At 41.6% G+C, this 21,199-nt stretch overlaps 2 protein-coding genes across 2 annotated transcripts; both read left to right on the forward strand.

Moving 5' to 3' along the window:
* Nucleotides 1-758: 758 nt before the first annotated feature.
* T265_09937 (hypothetical protein) lies at nucleotides 759-1,199 on the forward strand (the record flags this gene model as incomplete). Its single annotated transcript, XM_009176162.1, has 1 exon — nucleotides 759-1,199. One exon carries the CDS (start codon nucleotides 759-761, stop codon nucleotides 1,197-1,199), a length of 441 nt encoding a protein of 146 aa, XP_009174426.1.
* Nucleotides 1,200-2,560: 1,361 nt separating this feature from the next.
* T265_09938 (hypothetical protein) lies at nucleotides 2,561-3,001 on the forward strand (the record flags this gene model as incomplete). Its single annotated transcript, XM_009176163.1, has 1 exon — nucleotides 2,561-3,001. The coding sequence occupies one exon, from the start codon at nucleotides 2,561-2,563 to the stop codon at nucleotides 2,999-3,001; it is 441 nt and encodes a 146-aa protein (XP_009174427.1).
* Nucleotides 3,002-21,199: the final 18,198 nt, after the last annotated feature.

Genomic DNA, 21,199 nt, shown 5'->3' on the forward strand with positions numbered 1-21,199 from the left:
AATATTATCCGGATAATCAAAAGGGATCTGTGTAGATGTGCACATAATGCAAAAGTAGTTGTTTAGGTCGAATGGGACTAATGATAATAGCCTATATCTTCACACACTTTATCTATGTTCAGGTGAACAATGATGTTCACATACGGGCACCACGTCAACTTTTGAAAAATGTAACTATCGCCTTGGAACGCTATGGCTTCTAGCACCGGATAGAAAAGTTCAGACAAGAGCTATCTACTCGAACATTTGGCCACAAAGCGTTTCATTGCTGAGAGCTAAACGAGCCGTTTCCAAGCGGCTCAAACTCTCTAGTCCAAATACAGCCATGTAGGCTTGCAAGAAGAGCGGAGGTATTTGCCATAGGAGGGTCAGCGTTATCGGCCAGTCAAATGATCTAACCTCTGAAAGCCCCCTCTTAACTAATTCTTGGGTGCTAGTTTTATTCTGACGTACACAGTGATGGTTGTGTGTATCCGGTAAATTCTCCGAGTGAGATCACGAAAAAACATGCGGCTTGATCTACGGCGAAACAACTGTTGCGCCTTGATAAAGCTGCAGCACAACCACCATACTTTCAAAACAGCATACTTTCCACACTAATCATGGAAGGATCGTATCATCTTCCCACCCTACATCTTCGAATCATTTTACCACTGCCTTCACGTGACTCAGGCGATTTGATCGCGTGATAGTTCGAACAGACCAGTCGATACAGCTATATGTCATGGTCATAAGAAAGTACAAGTTTCTGCAAAGCAATGCTCAAATCATGCACGTCGAAGGCTAAACATCGCTCTAGAACAAAAAATTTCAACAATGCCATTCGACATAACAGTGAGACTTCTCCGGCCCGTAGTAAACCTAGTAGTGATCCGACAAATGTCGCCAATTGCACCAACTGCTGTGAAGACTTTTCTACCTTTTATCCATTCAGTTTCAACATTTTTTTGCCTGGAACGAAGGAAGTGGTGCGAGAGTTCGTTGTTTCTCGACACCGTCTTACCACTTCCGGCTTACGATGTCGACTTCGACTGGGGCTAAACACCTTCGACACTGGATGTATATACGGCAAAGAACGCGTGCTCCGAGTTGAAGGCATGAGCAAAGATGAGGTTATCAAATGTGTTGACCTACTGGATTCGGTCTTCCCCGACTGGAAGGTTTGGAGACGTGGTAAAATGGATTCTGACCTCATTTAAAACTCCAGTTAGATGAATGAGATCAGATGATTTACTGATAACTTGAGAATTATCCTACTTTATCTGTTAGTGTTGTACATTATACAACCACGGTGCATTCAGTAACAGACTGTTTTCTGTTGATCCATGTAAATAAATCCTCAGTTTGCAATCTCACTTGAGTAGGTATTATATGCACTAGATCAAAGTTATTTGAGTAATTCCCCAGTATTCACAGAATGACTGGTGTCCAGTGAATTTTCTGGTTATTTTTTCCAGGTCCGCAAACCCACAGTAGACGGCTGCTTCTTTTGCTGCAGCTCACAAAAAAGGCTTTTCTAAAAAAAATCCCGTCAAATAATTCATTTGCACTGCTAGTTCAAAGGCATCATTCAAAGAATATTGTTCATTTAACTGTTTCGACCCATAATTTCTTTATTTATTGGTTCATCCCCCTTGGTCAATTGTTGATTCATTCTTTCAGTCCCAAGATTTACCTATTTCGAGAAACCATCCAGTCCAGTAGATGATACATTCTCTTCTATTACATAGGTCACAACTCAATATCACTATCGTTGAGAGGATAACGTAAGTGTCCAGCACCTCCGCTTCCCTGCCTTGGTAACATAACTTATATGACATCTGTGAGGGAAAGCATAAAAGTGGATGGGGAAGTGACTTGGTGCTAGCCTACCACAATCATTCCGTCATTCATTCATGCAATCCGGATCAATTAGCAACCATATCTTGCAACGTCTCTGCTGGCGACACCGAGTTGTGCACGAGAAACACCATTGTTTTTGGTGAACGATGATTTTTCTAGCGCGATACATGGCCAAATACCCGCTGCGTTTGGCGCTAGATGACTTCTTCACTGGATATCCCGATTGCACAACCGAGTACCAGCTTTCTTACTGTCTCACTATGGTGGTTCTGAGGCAAATCTTTTCGAGGACCTGATTTTTTTTATTTTCGCTGCTTGTAAAAACTTACTCATTTTTGAAGTATTCGAATTTCAGCACAACATAGCCTTCAAATATGCATAACAGGCTTGGACTGCGCTGATACATTCAAACTTCTAGTTAGCAACCAAATGCTGGAACTTCCGGAGGTCTCAGTCACTCTGATAACCAGAAATTGGTCGTTCGGAAGGTACAGATAGCTGATATACCCTTCTTTTGTCAACGAAGTTGTGCAGCTACGTATGACTGTGGTCGAGGAACTTTTGCTAGTGTTCTTATCATCTTCCCACCCTACATCTTCGAATCATTTTACCACTGCCTTCACGTGACTCAGGCGATTTGATCGCGTGATAGTTCGAACAGACCAGTCGATACAGCTATATGTCATGGTCATAAGAAAGTACAAGTTTCTGCAAAGCAATGCTCAAATCATGCACGTCGAAGGCTAAACATCGCTCTAGAACAAAAAATTTCAACAATGCCATTCGACATAACAGTGAGACTTCTCCGGCCCGTAGTAAACCTAGTAGTGATCCGACAAATGTCGCCAATTGCACCAACTGCTGTGAAGACTTTTCTACCTTTTATCCATTCAGTTTCAACATTTTTTTGCCTGGAACGAAGGAAGTGGTGCGAGAGTTCGTTGTTTCTCGACACCGTCTTACCACTTCCGGCTTACGATGTCGACTTCGACTGGGGCTAAACACCTTCGACACTGGATGTATATACGGCAAAGAACGCGTGCTCCGAGTTGAAGGCATGAGCAAAGATGAGGTTATCAAATGTGTTGACCTACTGGATTCGGTCTTCCCCGACTGGAAGGTTTGGAGACGTGGTAAAATGGATTCTGACCTCATTTAAAACTCCAGTTAGATGAATGAGATCAGATGATTTACTGATAACTTGAGAATTATCCTACTTTATCTGTTAGTGTTGTACATTATACAACCACGGTGCATTCAGTAACAGACTGTTTTCTGTTGATCCATGTAAATAAATCCTCAGTTTGCAATCTCACTTGAGTAGGTATTATATGCACTAGATCAAAGTTATTTGAGTAATTCCCCAGTATTCACAGAATGACTGGTGTCCAGTGAATTTTCTGGTTATTTTTTCCAGGTCCGCAAACCCACAGTAGACGGCTGCTTCTTTTGCTGCAGCTCACAAAAAAGGCTTTTCTAAAAAAAATCCCGTCAAATAATTCATTTGCACTGCTAGTTCAAAGGCATCATTCAAAGAATATTGTTCATTTAACTGTTTCGACCCATAATTTCTTTATTTATTGGTTCATCCCCCTTGGTCAATTGTTGATTCATTCTTTCAGTCCCAAGATTTACCTATTTCGAGAAACCATCCAGTCCAGTAGATGATACATTCTCTTCTATTACATAGGTCACAACTCAATATCACTATCGTTGAGAGGATAACGTAAGTGTCCAGCACCTCCGCTTCCCTGCCTTGGTAACATAACTTATATGACATCTTATCTGTGAGGGAAAGCATAAAAGTGGATGGGGAAGTGACTTGGTGCTAGCCTACCACAATCATTCCGTCATTCATTCATGCAATCCGGATCAATTAGCAACCATATCTTGCAACGTCTCTGCTGGCGACACCGAGTTGTGCACGAGAAACACCATTGTTTTTGGTGAACGCTGATTTTTCTAGCGCGATACATGGCCAAATACCCGCTGCGTTTGGCGCTAGATGACTTCTTCACTGGATATCCCGATTGCACAACCGAGTACCAGCTTTCTTACTGTCTCACTATGGTGGTTCTGAGGCAAATCTTTTCGAGGACCTATTTTTTTTATTTTCGCTGCTTGTAAAAACTTACTCATCTTTATTCGAATCGAATTTCAGCACAACATAGCCTTCAAATATGCATAACAGGCTTGGACTGCGCTGATACATTCAAACTTCTAGTTAGCAATGCTGGAACTGAACTTCCGGAGGTCTCAGTCACTCTGATAACCAGAAATTGGTCGTTCGGAAGGTACAGATAGCTGATATACCCTTCTTTTGTCAACGAAGTTGTGCAGCTACGTATGACTGTGGTCGAGGAACTTTTGCTAGTGTTCTTGGTCAACAAAGCGTCTCGTTGGTTCGGTTGCTGAAATACAGGGCATTCAATAAATTATATATATATATATATATGCGCTCAATAAGGCTGAGTGTGTCGCACTTATGTGTAGTTAGCGATCAGATGACTAAATACACTTTCCGAACTTTCAACACGTTGCAGCCGTTGGAATTCATGTATCCACACACCGGTCGGCCTATTCCCGGTCCACTTCTGGCTGGAGTCCCTGTAGGTGTGTGGCTAGTTTTCTAGGTATCTTTTAAAGTACCTTTCTTCTCACCTATGGTCTTTCAGATCACTGGAGCACGAATCACTTGCTCCCAAGGCATTGCTCAAGGCTGAAAGCAGTGACGATAAGGCGAACAGAGAATGTGGGTTCGCACTTGGCCTGAGAGATAGCACAAAAGCGAGTCATCAGGGAAGTCAACAAAAATCTACTGTCACTCTTGTGTTTCTATGCCTTGTGTGAATACAGACCGGGACTTATTAAGCTGAGAACACTACTTTGCTTTCCCGTTAGCCAGACTATCAAGCGGAGTAAACAGTGCGTGTTATATGTTCAACAAACTCCCATTACCACTTTGCCTTTGCTGTACATGAAAACTGTCAGTGTAAAACATTTTGTCCATGTCGAAGCGGCTACCAATTGAGGTCGCCCAAAAATAATACTCAATGTACGCAATTTCCCAACATATGGAAGCAGGGCAAATCTGGAACACCGACCAAGGGACTTCAACGGAAGACCAGTTTTGCATTGAATTCTGCTGCGGTTATTCGGGAGATTAGATTTCAGAATAAGAATTGACTAATTAAGGTTAGTTTTAATTGGAAGTCTGGGGGTAATTGTTCATTTCTGACTCGGAAACATTTCTTTTTAACGTCGGAAGTGACGAAAGTTACTGAACGCCTTTCTGGCCCTCGAGGTTCGTGCTCCCAGTAGGTCACACTAACGTCAAAGTTAATACGAATTCTTGACACCCTTTCAACATTCGGTTCTTCTGATACGGGTGAGGAACACTTTTTGACACCACAATATTAGTCTTTTGAAGAGGTTGGAATTAGATGTGCAAACCTATCTGCCTCCTGGCGCCTGATTATTGAGTGTTCAGTTCTCATAGAATAGATGAAATTGGGAACGATATTGGGCTGTACACCCGCATCACCGCTTGCATCAGTCACAACAGATAGGGCAGTCATTCGTTCTGCGTTGACCACATATTCACACTCCGCCAGGAGTTAGAGCGACACCACATGTACAGACGTTCGACATTCTTGGTATTCCTTGACTTTAAGGGTACGTTCGACTCTGTCGATCGGTCAGTGCTGCCAACTAAACTTGCTCAACAGGATATGCCCCAGAAGTTTGTAAACATAATCCGATCCCTATATTCACATAATTCTGGGTGGGTGAGGGTGTATGGTGAGCTCTCCGGAAGCTTCCCTACAAAAATTGCTGTCAGACAAGGATATCCACTCTCCCCATGCTTGTTCAACTTCGTCTTTGATGAAAAATGAGACGAACACTGGACAGTCTTCAAAATCCCTGTGTTTAAATTTTTGCTGGTGAAAGCCTTGTCGATTTGGAGTACGCAGCTGATATCGCTTTCATCTTTGAAGAACAAATCGAAGCACAAGCCCTGTTGAATAAACTGAGCACCATCATACCACTTTTGGTATGCACCTTGCACCTTCAAAGTGCAAAGTCATGCTTCAAAATGTGCCATCTGCGAACATATCCCTTACAATTTGAAGAGAATCACTGGAGATTGTGGAAAACTTTACACACCTGGGTAGTTGTATCAGCTCTGACGGAAGTTTGTCTGATGAATTCGGTGCAAGAATCTCAACGGCTCGAATCGGTTTGCTAATTTGCGTCACTTGTATCGTCAAAAAGGCGTCCCACTAAATCTTAAAGGTCGTGTAAGGGCTGTGTTGTTGTAAGGGTACGAGATATGGCATTTTCGGACAGACGATGTGAGGCGCGTTCAGATTTTTTACCACTGATGCCTCAGAAGCGTGGTCAGCGTGTTAGTTACGGGGCGATTAGAAAACGGGTATTTCTGTGCTGCAGTTACTTCAATCCGGGAAGATATCCAGCACCATCGACTACACGGCTCGGCCACGTGCTATGCGTGCCGAATCACGGTCAACCGAGACGAGTTTTGTTCTCTGTGCCTCCTTCAGGATGATGCAAACCGCGAGGTGGACAACGAATAACTTGGCAGAAGGGCGTCAAAGAGATCACGAAGAGTTTGGGTCTTGTTGGTGTTGTACGCCTTCAGGGGTGGGGTCCCCGTGACCTCGCCTGTGCTTAACTGCAATAAATGGCGGCTAATCGATGTCAGTGACGTTCATGCTACCAGTTTCCTTCCAGATTGTCTGATTGAGCGGCTAGAGGCGTAGGCACCTCAGAATGCTTGACATAGGTCAGCACTAAGTTCCCTTCCTCATCCACTCTTTTTCTCTTCTTTTCACATCAGTGTTAATACTGATGTTGGTGTCCTTAATGATGATGAGATTCAGTAGAAGGCTGCAGTCTACTCTCCAGAAAAAATGAAGAAAAAACTCTAATGTAGGAAATGGGATTGAAATAGTGGCATCTGAGTGTTGGGAAAGAGGGTCAACACAACTGACTTGAAGAAGTTTTGCTTGAAATGTATGCCTGCGGTGAGGTAGGATAACAGGTAATAAACCCTTCAGAAACGTGGAGGAACGTTGTGTCAGCTGAAAGTGGATCCGTAGAAACGTGAATAAGACGTAGTTGAATAAAGGTCAAAGAAAATGTGCACTCGGGTTTGCACGAACGAACCTTATTGTGCCCCATATGGGCCTCATTACTTCCCAGAACTGCATAGAGCAGTACTTAGATGTAACCGAATACAAGTATGGCACAAATTACCACATGTACCAACAAGGATCTCGATCCTTTCGATTGCAAAACGGTCTCTGACCAAAGGTCACATCACTGATCTCAAAGGGTTATGCTGAGAACAAAAGTTTGAGTGCTCGCGTCCTACGAACCAGACACAAGTAACCCTGTCTTTTTTCATTGCTGTCATATTACCAAACGTGGACAGCTCAATCGTCTCCGGTTTTCAACCGACTCATGCAAGTGAAACGCACAATATCAGATGACTAACACACCCATAGGGTAAATATGTGATTATCTGTACATAAGCTCCTGGTCAATGAGCACTTTTGGGTAAACGCCTGTCATTCCAGCATGATCAGCTTTCCATACATTATAACCCTCTGACCCATTAAATGTGTGCATTCCCGAAAACTCGCTAGTTGACCTGACCATCTGGCATCTATGTCACCAAATTAAGGATAGCGTAGGTTGAGCACGTGTTTTCGTAACTTTTGGGTAAACGCCTGTCATTCCAGCATGATCAGCTTTCCATACATTATAACCCTCTGACCCATTAAATGTGTGCATTCCCGAAAACTCGCTAGTTGACCTGACCATCTGGCATCTATGTCACCAAATTAAGGATAGCGTAGGTTGAGCACGTTGTTTTCGTACTCTGTCTCTCTCTCCCTCTCTCCCGCAATACCATTCATCCAGGAGATCTCTGACCATGGGTCTCACTTCCTCCCTGAAAAAATTATTTGAGTACTATGTAACAATAATAACATCGTTGAAAGCAGGCCAGAAAAATACAAAATCCACGAGTGATTGCAAAGTGAGGTGGTACTTTTATCGAGCAAAGTAAGTCATTATTAGTTAATACCTACCAAGGATAGTGCTTGAGAATTTTACGTCATTTGGCGTTTCCTTTCCTTCACCAACAGTAAATAGATTTCCATTAATATTGGTGAAGCAAACACCGTTTTTATGACCTAAATATCTGTTCCAAAGAAACAGTTAATTTCTCAACAGGAACTATATGGTTTTCATTGAGTATAAAAAATCGGTTTAGGCTAAGGCTTGATAACTAACAGATTATACTTGGTGACCATGAAAATGAGGAACAATTATTTGGATGTAAATCATTCCTGAATGACTTAATTAGAGGGCAAGCTTAAGTAAATCACCGGCACACCCAATTGCTTTATAGCAACTGTATGCACCTTCTCAGAAGACTGGGGCAGATGGGCTTAAATTATAAGGCACAGCATAACAGAAAAAACGCCAAATCGTTATACCAATAACAACACTGGTCCCAAGAAATCAGAGGTTTCTGGTAGCTTAAAATACTAAGCTTGTATGGAGGGCCTGGGAACAACATTCTTCCATGGGTGATCGAAAAATCACGAAAGGTCCATAGGTTGTACTGAAGTTTGGGCCAGTTGGTAAAAGGTACAGCATGGTCTGAATTTAACTTTCGCCAACCAAGTGTTCACAGTTCAGCAATGGTGTTGTAATGAATAAGCCATGGATATGACGAATATTCGGTGGCTGAATTTGGTCTGCACAGAGATTTTTGTGTAAAACACTCTGAAATGGACCAAGAAAATATGAGGATAAAACAAGCGAGAGAGAGAGAGCAGGCGTTCATTCGAATAGGGTATTGCATATGGGCGTGTAGTATTCAAACACAAGAAACTAAATTGCAGCTGTGTACTGATGGAGTGCATATAAACACGGTTAGAAAACTTGTGTGCACCGTCTCCGATCTGGGCGGTGAGTGACGCACATTCCTAAAGAACCCGAGACAGTAGGACTCTTAGAATAATCGTTTCGACGCGGCACTATGAAATAGGACTCAAACTCATTAAATCTAAAATTTTCAGAATTCGGGAGAACAGGAGCAGCTGTACACCTATGGCGTTGGAGAATAGGTCAGTCGTCTACCAGAACAAAGACCACTTGACACGTGTGCTAATTAGGTAGACGTGGCTGAAGGTCACATTCAAAAGTGGGGCAAGTGGTGAGTTGTTCAATAAGGTCGATGTATGGAGGGCTAGAGGGGAAGGACACAGATCACAGTTGTCAGCTGGTCAAGCCGAATAGCAGGTGTACTGTGGACTGAGACGAACGGTGGACATAGACACAAGCAGTCATAGTAGGTATACCAGGCGTCGGCAATGAAAGCATTATGAAAGGTAACGGGTAAAGTTGTTGGGACTAGTTAGTGCAGAGTTGATGAAGACGGGTTAGTTGTAGGTGAACTGCCGAAGAATCTGAGAGATCTTTGGCACATGTGGATGCAATGTGTCCGTCCGAGTTTGTGTTTTTGTTGTTTGGTCCTTGTTGCAGACTGGTCACCGAATGTGTCCGAAAGCAAAACCCTGAACCTTTCTGCATCGGACGAAAGCCAGCAGGATAAGATGTTTCGCAAATGTCCTTATTACTTACTATCAGGTAATCTTCATTGCCAAATTCGTTATGTGTAAAACCTCACTAATAGGAATGGAGAGAGAGCCAATAACATCCCATTCTATTGCCTTCAGCTCTTACGGGTTTGGCTGATGAATGGGACGACAACAATAGCATCATTATTGGGCAGGCTCAATGGAGAAAGCATAAAACAATACATCCTAGGTGGTTTTCCAACATCTTACTTTGCTTCGGGTAACTTCGACAATATGCCGGTATCATGACTGACCAAAACCTAGAGCTGCCAATCCACGACGGTCTGTGGTAATCAGTTTAAATACTTGGGTATGCAGAAAAGGTTCGCTTTGAAATCATTTTGTATATCAGATACTGTAAAGCGCAGACAGAATCTTTTATCTCCGAAAGACACAGCTCCGATATCAGATACGCTGAAAACAACACTTCTCGTTAAAGAGACCACACTTTCCAAAACTGACATTTTTTTCACTGAGAATGGAATAACGATAACTCTTCTCAGAGTAATAATATACTTTCACATGGCCCATACAGGTAATACAGGGATATTCACACAAGTGACATTCGTGTTGAATTTATGGATGTAAACTACTAACTGGTATATCGTACAATTATGAACAATGCACTGGAAGCAAGTCACGAAGAAGCTTTTCTCGAGTTGATTGGGTCATCTATCAATGAGCCACTTGCGGATGATGAAGATTATCTCTCAAAGTAAAATGTCTTCAACCAATTTTAACTTGGGCTTCAAAAAATTCCCTCCGAGTGTAAGTAATTTTTTTTATTTCCCTCACAGATTACTCTGGATAATCTCTGGAAAAAGAAATGAATCATATACAACATGCTGTTAAATCCATCTTCGAAACAACGATCACCTAAAAGGCACCACTTTTGTCTTTTTTCAGTGTCACTTAAGTCTGGGTTCAGTTTCTGTAAATTTACTCCCTTATCTGCCTCCCAAATGAAAATCAGGCTGCTTCAACAAGTTGATGAAGCAACAGGTGAACCAACCACCATACACTTTCTATCCTGATACATTCCATCGGCAAGCTTGGCCAGGTGATTTCAACCAATTTTTCGTAAGTCATTTTATTCAGATAACTTCGGTAGATGTTTGTTTTGCCAACATCACTAATAATTATTTGTGCATTTGTGATAGCAGCAACTCTGAGAATTCTGTCAGCACGAGCTATCCTATACAGTCCATTAATTTCTGAGGGGACTAGTCTGAAAAAGAGGTCAACTCATACTACTTATGGTTGCTATTAGTTGGTATTTCGTACGAAATCATTTGGAATTCGCGCTCAGGCCTCTGTTGAGTGAACTGCTCTGTTTAAATCTTCTCGTAAAGACATATGATGGGCTAGGGTTTCGTTTTTAATGGAGTTTGCCAACACGGACCCTCTCTGGTGGAGTAAAATAATATCTTAGCTTATTTCTTGTAAACGTAGAGAAAATCATCCGGTGCACTCAGGATATACTTAAAGTATCTGTCCGAAGTAGGCGGATATTTCTACCCTCCAAAAAACCATGTGATTAGCCTAAAATGCCAACTGATACCAAAAGGTAGTCGAAATTTCCCTACGGAGTTTAGTGCCTTGTTTTTGTTGCCTACTGAAATTTCTACTGTCAAACATATGATAAATACTAAGACGTTGGGCAAAGCAAACAGATTGCCTGCAACTAAGAGCACGAAAAACCTGTCAAGTTGCCTGCATCAAAGTTCCAAAAACATGCGCAGGAATAAAAACCTCAAAGCAGTTGGCCGAATTGTATTCAAAGGAAATTATGGTTTTTATGCTCATTGTTCCCAATCTGATCGCTAAGTTATCATTTTTCGTTCATATCTGGACCAACGTGTTGGGGATAAGATATTATTTTTCTCAGGTTGCCTTTTGGGATATTCTGACAAATATTGTAGTCTAAGGGATAGATCACGATCCAGATGACTTATTTAAAAGAACGATGGAAATCCAAATTATTTTCTGGAATAGAATTACAGCTAACCTTTTTGTTCTTTTATTAAGTGGGAACAAATTTGGGTACTTTTTTCGTAGTGATAGCTAGCCTTTTGGTGTAAGGGCTGGTGGCCTCACAATCGATACCTATATCACAACAAGGTGCGAGAGAACTACATGAAAGAACTATCATTTTCGAATTTTAAATAGATAATACAAGCTATTTTCGGACTCAAATTCATTAATGTTAGTGTCCAAGTGAGTCAGATTCGTGTGTGTATTCTCACTTTGATATAGGAAAAATTACTCTGAAATCAAATCTTATTAGATTAGTTATCAACTTCACGTTTGATTCCAGTGACAGCAATCGTTCAACTTTTAAGGCACAGTCAGGTGTGCTATGATATTTCCAAATAAAACCTCAGCACAATCGCGCATTTTAAAAAATCTCATCTCCGGTTAAAGTGATTATGCCGCCCAACCACTTTCAAGGTAGTGATTTGCTAGAATGAGACGATAAATTACCTGATCTCGTGGAACTTTCTCAGAGCGACTGTTCCCTTACATGTTTCAAGAATGACGCGGGCCTGTGAATTGTGAACTACGTGGACGCGGAGTAGTAAATGAACAACTTACACTGATTAAACACATGGACAGAAGGCGTTAAATGTGGACGGTCTTCCTCGGAGAGGATTTTGAACTCCTTCATAAAATCTGGTCTATCCAAGTTATGATGGAAAACCTACTAGTCTAAAATGACGTTGTGATCATGTTCATTTTCCATAATACGGTACACAATGGTTGCCTTATCTCCACTTTGAGTGAAAACCCATTCATCCATATCTCAAATTTGGCGTATCACCGCTCACATTATTGTTGTCAGCGTTGAAAAGTGTAATAGTTGCACCGAAATTTTCTGCAGGCTGATATGACAGCATACCGATGCAACCGAAGTGGATGATTGCGAGGTTGTCATTCTGCCTTGGGGACGGATGAAGGCGGTTACCTAGTTTAGAAACACAAGTGGTGCAAATCAGTGTTAAGTCTGCCTGAAAGTTCAACTGCATTGTGCCAGATCGGATTGCATCTAAGCAACGGAGACGACGCGTCTTCTGAAAGAAGGATCTAAACAGGCCAATATCATCCTGCTAGAGGTGAGCGGAAAATTAGGTACAGCAAAATAACTCGCATAAAAACTCTGGTGTAAAATGCCGGCACGTTCTGACTTTAGATGTAAAGATAAGTTAGGTTTGAAAGCGTGAGTTACTGGAGTACTTTAGGATGCTGGAGATCAATTTTATGCACAATCGAGGGTATGAGTTAGTAGCACCGTATAATGTGAATACCACTTGAATCCATTTTCCTCCTTTTCCTATATTGACCAGAAGAATGATCCAGGGACCAAGGTAATACAATAATCCTTCAACTAGCTAAGGTTCCCTAGATTGGAGTAGTTCCATGAGGAACACAAGGTTGACTAGGCTCCCATTCACATGCATTAAGTAGTGGCGATAAGTAGTAGCAGGTAAAGAGACCGAAATCTGTGCAAAGGATGGCAAAAGACAGTCATTTGAACACCAATTCGGTTTTTACGGTAGGCTCGAGTGAATTCCGGCTTATATTTTTTTATTTCAACTGAAGTGTTCGACTGAATATGCTGCACGAAGATCGCCGCTTGTTTCAGTTGGTGCGATCTAATTTGTTTCTTTCTAGGTAATTTTCTACCTAATCCCGAATATTGTATTAACTGAGGTGGCCTGTGTGATGCAAAGCCGGTTGAAGAGCACATAGTGAAAGAGTTTTGGTGGGATCTCTCGCGGAAAACAGATTGGTATGCAAATGAGTGTACTTTGCGAGTTTCACGCAATTTTCACTCAATCAGAACAAAAATTTGACGAAAACTTTGTGACAGCGCTCACCAGATGATCTTGAAGTGGAGGGGTGGAACCAACCGTTGGCTGTCGAAAACTATTTGGCAAACTTATGGATAGTTTCTTTCAAGAGTAACTGCCCGGAGGTTGTTTGTAAAGTCCGTCCTAATGGTAAGACATCGACATTAAAACAGTAATAGCTAGCTTGACACAATACCCTAACCCTTTGAAAAACACATACGATTATCAACAAAAATATATCCCCTTAAATGAATTGTGAAAAATTGTGTATTTTGTCTGTGAAAAAGAATAATGTCCAATTTTGTTTCCCAATACCGCAAAGCTTTTAACGGAGTATATTCGCGGTCCTCGGTAATCTCCCTCAGAACAAGAAGATTACCAGTTTTGGTAGGTTGTGTTTATTAGTACTTTTGCATCAGCACGAACGTTCACGGATCAGCCGTTTTTCTGGATATCATCAGATTCCATCAGTTATACTTTTTAAATCGGTTTGGATGTGGCAAATCTGTAATCATATGTGTCTACTTTGGATCAAAATGTGCACCACGCACTACTGAAAGCAAAATCTTTCGCTATCCTGCTTCCTATTGGTCGCTACGTTTGTGGGCCATGTTAAAATGGAGTTAGTGCGCATCAACTGATTTTGCTTTTAAAACAATCTCGCCCTAAAACGCGCTGCTATCCTTTTTTGAACCACCACCACTATATATCATTTTCCACCATCAAACTCAAATATTAAAGGAAAACTCATCTCAGTCCTTTAGAAAGGGAAAATGGTCCGGTCCTTCAAGGTTAAAACACGAATTTTTAGCACAGTTCCATTTCTTGTCAAACTTTCTGTGTGATCCCCCACAAATCTCTGTCTGGTATTTTTTGTCATTGTAGTTTTAACCTTTGGCGAAACAGAAGAGAATATGGGTGAGTACTTTTGCGAAACTGATGGCGAAGCTGTCCTGTTAATCTGACTTACATACCGATGCGGTACTAGACCACAACGTATTATGGATTCACCACGCAGAATCGTTTCGATTCATGACGAAACGGTTGTAGCCATATTAACGGACTAAGACGAAATTTTAAATGTGGACTGTTTGGTCATCACGTATTTCACTCACCAAACCAGTGCGTCATTTTCTCCAAAATAGACAAGTTTTCCACCTTTCCACTTAAATTTTAGTGCACAGCAAGGCCCAAGATATTCACGGAAGGGTTATCAAGTATCTCAAACCTCGAAGTTTTCCGCAGAGCAATAGTTGAAGATTTAATAAAAATGTACCAAGTGTACAGAAGTGCCTCCGCCTGTTTTCGTCTCGGTGGTAAAATAGAAAGCGTTGGTTGGCCAATTTGCTCTAATTATGACAGGCTGCTTTTTCATGAAAGTGGAGGTGTCAGGAAATATCAGTTGTCCAACTGTTGCTTGCATGAAGGAATCAGAAATCAAGAAATTGCAAGTACCTGTGGTATTCTCTCCTTGGGGCATTTTTTGTTTGAGTACACTCAGTTTTTGGGAGTTGCTGGCTAGCCGGTCGTCCAGGTTTTTATCTTTCAAATAACTCCGTCATTCTCTGGTGATTGTAACTCCATGCTGAGAAACTCTTTAGGCTTGTTTTGGCAGTCGTCAACAGCCGTGGGCCCGATACTCAAATACTTCTGTTCACCCAACTTTTGGCTAATTTAGTGGTTTGTATAACATCTCCTCACAAAAGGTTTGTCCACTAATAGACACTGTTTCACATCAAATAATAAAAACAATACTGACACTAATACGCTCCTGTTCTGGAATGATACTGCTTTATTGTCAAAGTTACATTTCTCATGTATCGTACGTCTTTCTGGTGTGAAGTTTTGAGATCTATGAACAAGCTCTCTAGTTCAGCTGAAGTGAGAATGATATGCTCGCTAGTGATATACAACAATTATTTTTTTGTCGGTGGCATAAATTGCATGAGTCCTCTAGTCTGGGAATGCCTCAGTTTCAGTTAATTGTAGAAGATAATAGGGACGTAGATTTCCGCTAGGGCACGTGACAAGAATTACCACATGTTGGCACATTAGCTCAACTATGCAAATAAATCTCCAAATTACTGTTTCACTCTATTACCCAAAGCGTCCAGATAAGCGAGTTCGCAAGAAAATCATAGCTGTATTTTGGTCCAGTTTGCTGATTTGCATAATTCACCACAAGGACGGAAAAGAAACGAAATATTTCTACGCGCAGAACTGTAGTTTGCCAGTTCGAAATCGAAACGAGTTGGGACTAGTAGGCATCATGTCCACGTGCCGGCTAGTTGAGTATAGTTTTGTTTAAAACAGTTCCCAATCAAAACACTGCGTAATTCATTGATGTGAAGATTTCAATTCACCATGAATATAGCTTATTAGAACCTGATGTGAAAAGCCACGACCGCCGGTCGCAAATGCGCCGAATCCCCAAATACTTCATCAGAAAGGTGCACGGCACACTTAATTCTTATGAAACAGGTTTTGAGTATATAAGTGAAGACACTTCGACTACAACCCAAATGTAAGTAATTTCAGTGAAGAAGTCCAGTCCAACAGGTTAAATATGGTAATTTAATTTAATTTAGTTCAACAATTTAATTTTTCCAATACAGTGCATCTTTTCCATTTGATATCGCAGTTGGATAATGTGCTCTAAACCCCCATTCAAACACAGACGACCTAAGCGAAATGGGAACAACTCCGTGCTGTTTATGGTTCAGACAAACAAGTACACTCAGTATTAACTAAGTTCGCTGGGATAGCAATCAAACTCGGCTTTGGCCAAAATGGACTAAAAGTGCTTCACTTATCTACCTTTTTTGAGGTTTGATTTCAATTGCATTGGAGTGTTACATATGATCAGAAACCAGATGGCCACGGCGTCCAAGTCTGATTTATATGATTCCGAAAAACTTGTGATACAACAAATGCCGTGTTCCCATCCGGCTACCGTCTGTATGCAATATCCAGTGACCAAAGGAGGTTCATTCCTATCCACTAGCACTCCATGCATTGCGTATTTGGCTCCACGCCGGTGTGCACCGGTGCTGCAGAGCTAACGCGAAGCGAAACGATGCATACCTGACGCATCCTCATACAGAGCCAGTTGCTTGCACACAGAGTAGACCCAGGTACAACAACAGCATTTATACCCACCAGGGGCGGTGATAAGCGGGAAGAAACCAGTGTAATGTACCATGGTTGGTATTTTGATCAAATTTCTATAAGCAGCGGTTAAATTTGTGACTTTGCTTAGTTTGCTTGGACAATGCGAGTTTGCCCCTTTCTATTCACAAAAATTACCCCGAATCCCATCTTTGTGAATCACCGTTCACCGCAATTCCAAAGCGTACATACTATGTTACTTATCAGTAGCCAAAACCGCTCACAAAGGGTTGCAAAAAATGTCTGTTTCTTCATAAAGGAAACTACTCACAAGATTGAACTCATCGAACCCAGGTACAACAACAGCATTTATACCCACCAGGGGCGGTGATAAGCGGGAAGAAACCAGTGTAATGTACCATGGTTGGTATTTTGATCAAATTTCTATAAGCAGCGGTTAAATTTGTGACTTTGCTTAGTTTGCTTGGACAATGCGAGTTTGCCCCTTTCTATTCACAAAAATTACCCCGAATCCCATCTTTGTGAATCACCGTTCACCGCAATTCCAAAGCGTACATACTATGTTACTTATCAGTAGCCAAAACCGCTCACAAAGGGTTGCAAAAAATGTCTGTTTCTTCATAAAGGAAACTACTCACAAGATTGCAGAAAACTCATCGACAGCCCACGACCGGTTTCGCCCTTCTTGGGGCTCATCAGGTAGGCGCAGTCCCCGAATTTCCATCAACCTTATGATCTACTTGAACCCTTGTGAGTAGTTTCCTTTATGAAAATATACTGCGATATCTCGAATATCGTGCCAACTGAATCATGAGGCGGCCTGTGTGCAGCACATTCAGCTGGAGATTCAATTGAGTCTCCCGTGAAAACCAAATTGCAAATGAGTGTATTTCTCGAGTCTGTTTCTTATTCGGTAAGGAATCTCTTGAACTTCGGTGGGATACTCGTCTTTTCGATCATCCCCAATCCCCTTGTTACCTGGGTGAAATATTCCAGTCGTACACTGCTCTTACATGTATTAGCGTACCGGGAAACCTGCTAATTTAGTACATTTTTGCGGTTAATATTAACAGTCTGTGTAAAACTTTTTGTCCGATGGTGTCTTTTGGGGAAAACTGGCTTGAATTAGGTCGTTTTCTGTTTTATTTTAGAATGCGTGGCGTCCAACTCACAGGCTTACTTAATTAAGTGATAAGGGATTCACAACCCACTTGGTTGATAATCAACGATGTTTGTCAACAGAAATGCAACTAGTGACTTGAATATTCACATCTAATATACTTCCGAATCAATGCAGTTTGTGGAGCGCTTTAATGAGAACAGTTGTTAATCGCCCCGAAACAAGCCGGCATAATACCCGAGAGATTGATTCACTCAGAGAATGTGTCTCAGAGAAGAAAAGAATCGGCACTTGAGTGGCATGAAGTTACCGCAATTGTGACAAATGGATACTGCAACCGAATCAGTTGAGTGCCTTCAGTGTTAGTGCAAGTTTCATGCCAAGTGGTGCAAAACAATTTGTTTGCAGTGGGGATGGCAACAACCTGGGCAATGTCCGGGTGGTCTTTGGTGCATAAAGCTCACATGTAAGCTGATGGTTCTTTCTAGCTCGCTGGCAACTTCAAAGAAAGGGCATCATTCCCTTTAAGTGTTTGGTTCTTAAGAGTTTATGGTATCAGGTATTATTAGGGAAATTCCATAATCTAGGAGTGCCTTATTTGCGTGTGTGATTGTATCCATTCAAAACGCATTTCTTCGGATGGAACATTGCAGTGAATAACGCACCGGGATGAAAGTTTCCTTTGGATAGATACATCAGTCAAATAGTATGAGGAGTTTTTAATGCAATCCTTGAGAATCATTCTTATTCTTGTCGTTGTCAAACTATAGCAACCTTCTCTCCATGATACTCATTGGGTCGGTGGAAACTCTAGCCCTCCACTATCTGTTTCATCGAAGCACATCCGGACCTCCGTAGTTGGTTAATGTATACTGAAGGACTAATAAAACAAAATCGTTAATTCCGAAAGGCGACCAAGTCCGTCTTTCATTCGAGGTGGTCTCGTCTGAAATGACCCTGTAGTAAAATTTATTCTGCGGAACTAACCAAAACGATCCTTCCATATTATCTCTCCACGACAAACCACGAACCCAAATATAACGCGCCGTGAATAAACCCGTACTTAACCTTTAATATGGCATAAGAGTTTGCAATTTACTGTGGAATAATCAAAAGCTCCCCTGTTTGCCCGTCTTGCTCATTTTCGTCCCGTTGATGAGAGGATACGTACAGTCACTTCCAATTAACTAATCAAAGATTTCACAAGACGCTTCCGTAACTATCTTTTGCGTGTGTGCGCTTGTTTGTTTTTCACGCACGTGTGCGCTCGTACGTACTCTGTCCTCAACAAGTCAAGCTGTCTGGAACACTGACGGCACATGTATTCACATACGTTGTGTCGCCTTAGAAGAGAACCGCTGGTCGAAAAGACGAATGCTTCACTGGCTGATACACACATCCAGAGTGTTGTTTGGACACGCGTGTGCGCACGTCAGGGAGAGGTAGGGAGAACAACTAAACTAAATGGACAACTGTGATATCGGTGAGGGTGGGATATCCTGAAGATTCCCAAACAGCCCCATGGTTGTCGTTTGAGGTGAACATATTTTGAGCATTGAGTCGTATCCACCACGTTTCATTTCGCTCGATCACTTCTACCGAGTAGGGATTACCAAATTTAAGCGTAATTTCTTATTGTGCACAAACATAGTTTTGTTTTCTGTGAACGAACTGCACACGCGAACCTGACTAAAAAGGAGAATGGCTTCCTTTCAACAGACATACAAATCTGGTCGCGGCGTAGCAACTAGGTTTTCTGGTATTGTTCGTCCATGGTAGATTTACGCACAGTTGTATTGTCCATTAATGTTTCCTGTGTGTTGAGTGCGTGACATAAACAGATTATACCTGGAGGCTAATTCTGATTCTCTTCTGTAACTCAGAATAAATTTTTCAAACCAAACTTCAAACTGCTTTTGAACTGAAAAGAACGGTCTGTTGGACTCAGCTTTTGTGAGATAACAGCCACAATCCTTCGGGTGACTTGACTGAAAGCTAAAACGTCTTAGTAGAAATTTGTAAACTACTGGATGTTCACTCGGAATATCCTTTAAGGAGCATCTGGGATCCATAGTAGATCAACGTTGTTCTTTCGAGATATCTTACGAAAAACAAGGATATCCCGAAAAGTAAAATGTATAGAAGACGACTTAAGTTTTCGAGATGCTGAGTACCTAAGTTTGTGCCTTATTTTTTTACAAATACCCAAGTACCCCAATACTGCCTTGCAGCAGCTTCGTCAAGAGACTGTATATGAAAATAAACAGTGAGCATGTGCACTTGAGTTCACAAACAACCCCGTTCATCACTGTTCAAATAGAATGGACGTCCTTGAACTTCTTGAGTATAGTAATAGCTCCACTTAAAAATCGAGGGCACATTTTGCTCATGCTGATGAACCACAGTCGGAAGCTTTCAGTGTTTCTCTTTCCTTTTTCATGATGATTCTGTTTTGGTGCTGGAAGTAGACACACTGACTGCTCTCTGCGTGCTCCCGCCATGAATAAAACACATGTTATTGGTTGTTGGTCAGATGGCCGTTGACTTGTTTGCCGATTTTGAAAACTAGTCCGCAAACGGAAGACCCAGCTTGAACATTGATCATTAGTCACCTGATCAGCAAAACACGAACCCACCCGAGCTACTAATGTCTTGGTTGGTTTACAGCATGTCGTAACTGTCATGATAGACCGACTGAATTAGGGAAGGGTAGATACGCAGGAGCGGAAGTACGTTTTTTCTGTTATTGTTGTGGCTTTTCTTATTTTGGTCTGGTTCTTTGAACTTCGGTAGTTAGTGACATTTGTACAAACTAACTGTCTTACACTGATTGGTGTTAAGATACAACAGACCATACAAGCTGCACCTTTAATGTCTGCAACAGGACATTTATGGTATGACAAAATAAGACTCTCGTGGAATTATTAAACTAGTGCTTGCAGTGCTATTTAACACTTGTGTTCGATCTGACTGTCACTTTTCATAATGAGCAAAATATTTTAGTGTTTAATAAACTTACGTACTGCATATCCGATTGTTCAAGTTTGACCATTAATCTTGTCTATCAGTTGATTCCAAGAGAACTCTTGTGGCTGACATCATCAACTCGCTCATAGATCATATCCGGAAACTCATCTTGACCTTCTTAGTACACGGTAAAATAAGACCCTCACTTATGGGTGTGGGACGGGCTAGGAGAAATGGGTGATATACCAGATGACCGCTCAAAAAAATCCTGTTTCACTATAAAAATCATCATTGTCAGCCATAATTACCGGCGTACTTGTCGTACATGGTTGTAGCTACTTGTCGTACACTGGTTGTAGCTGCAGCAGTTTCGTTCACCGATGATTCGGGCAGGTGGGGTAGGTAAACGTGATTCTACTGTGAACATCAAGGTATTCTAGGGAAGGTGAAAGTTCATGAATGCCCTCCAGTTTTTGGTGAGAACTATTCTGTCCTGTTTGAGGATGCCTGCAAACCATTTAGCTCGATAGTCTCTGGGAGTTCAAAAAACAAATGGCATCACAGCCAACGGATTTAATGTTAAGTCTGAGGGGGGAAATGCCGTAGCAGAA

Source organism: Opisthorchis viverrini, assembly GCF_000715545.1.
Source record: "Opisthorchis viverrini unplaced genomic scaffold opera_v5_319, whole genome shotgun sequence".
Lineage (NCBI taxonomy): Eukaryota > Metazoa > Platyhelminthes > Trematoda > Opisthorchiida > Opisthorchiidae > Opisthorchis > Opisthorchis viverrini.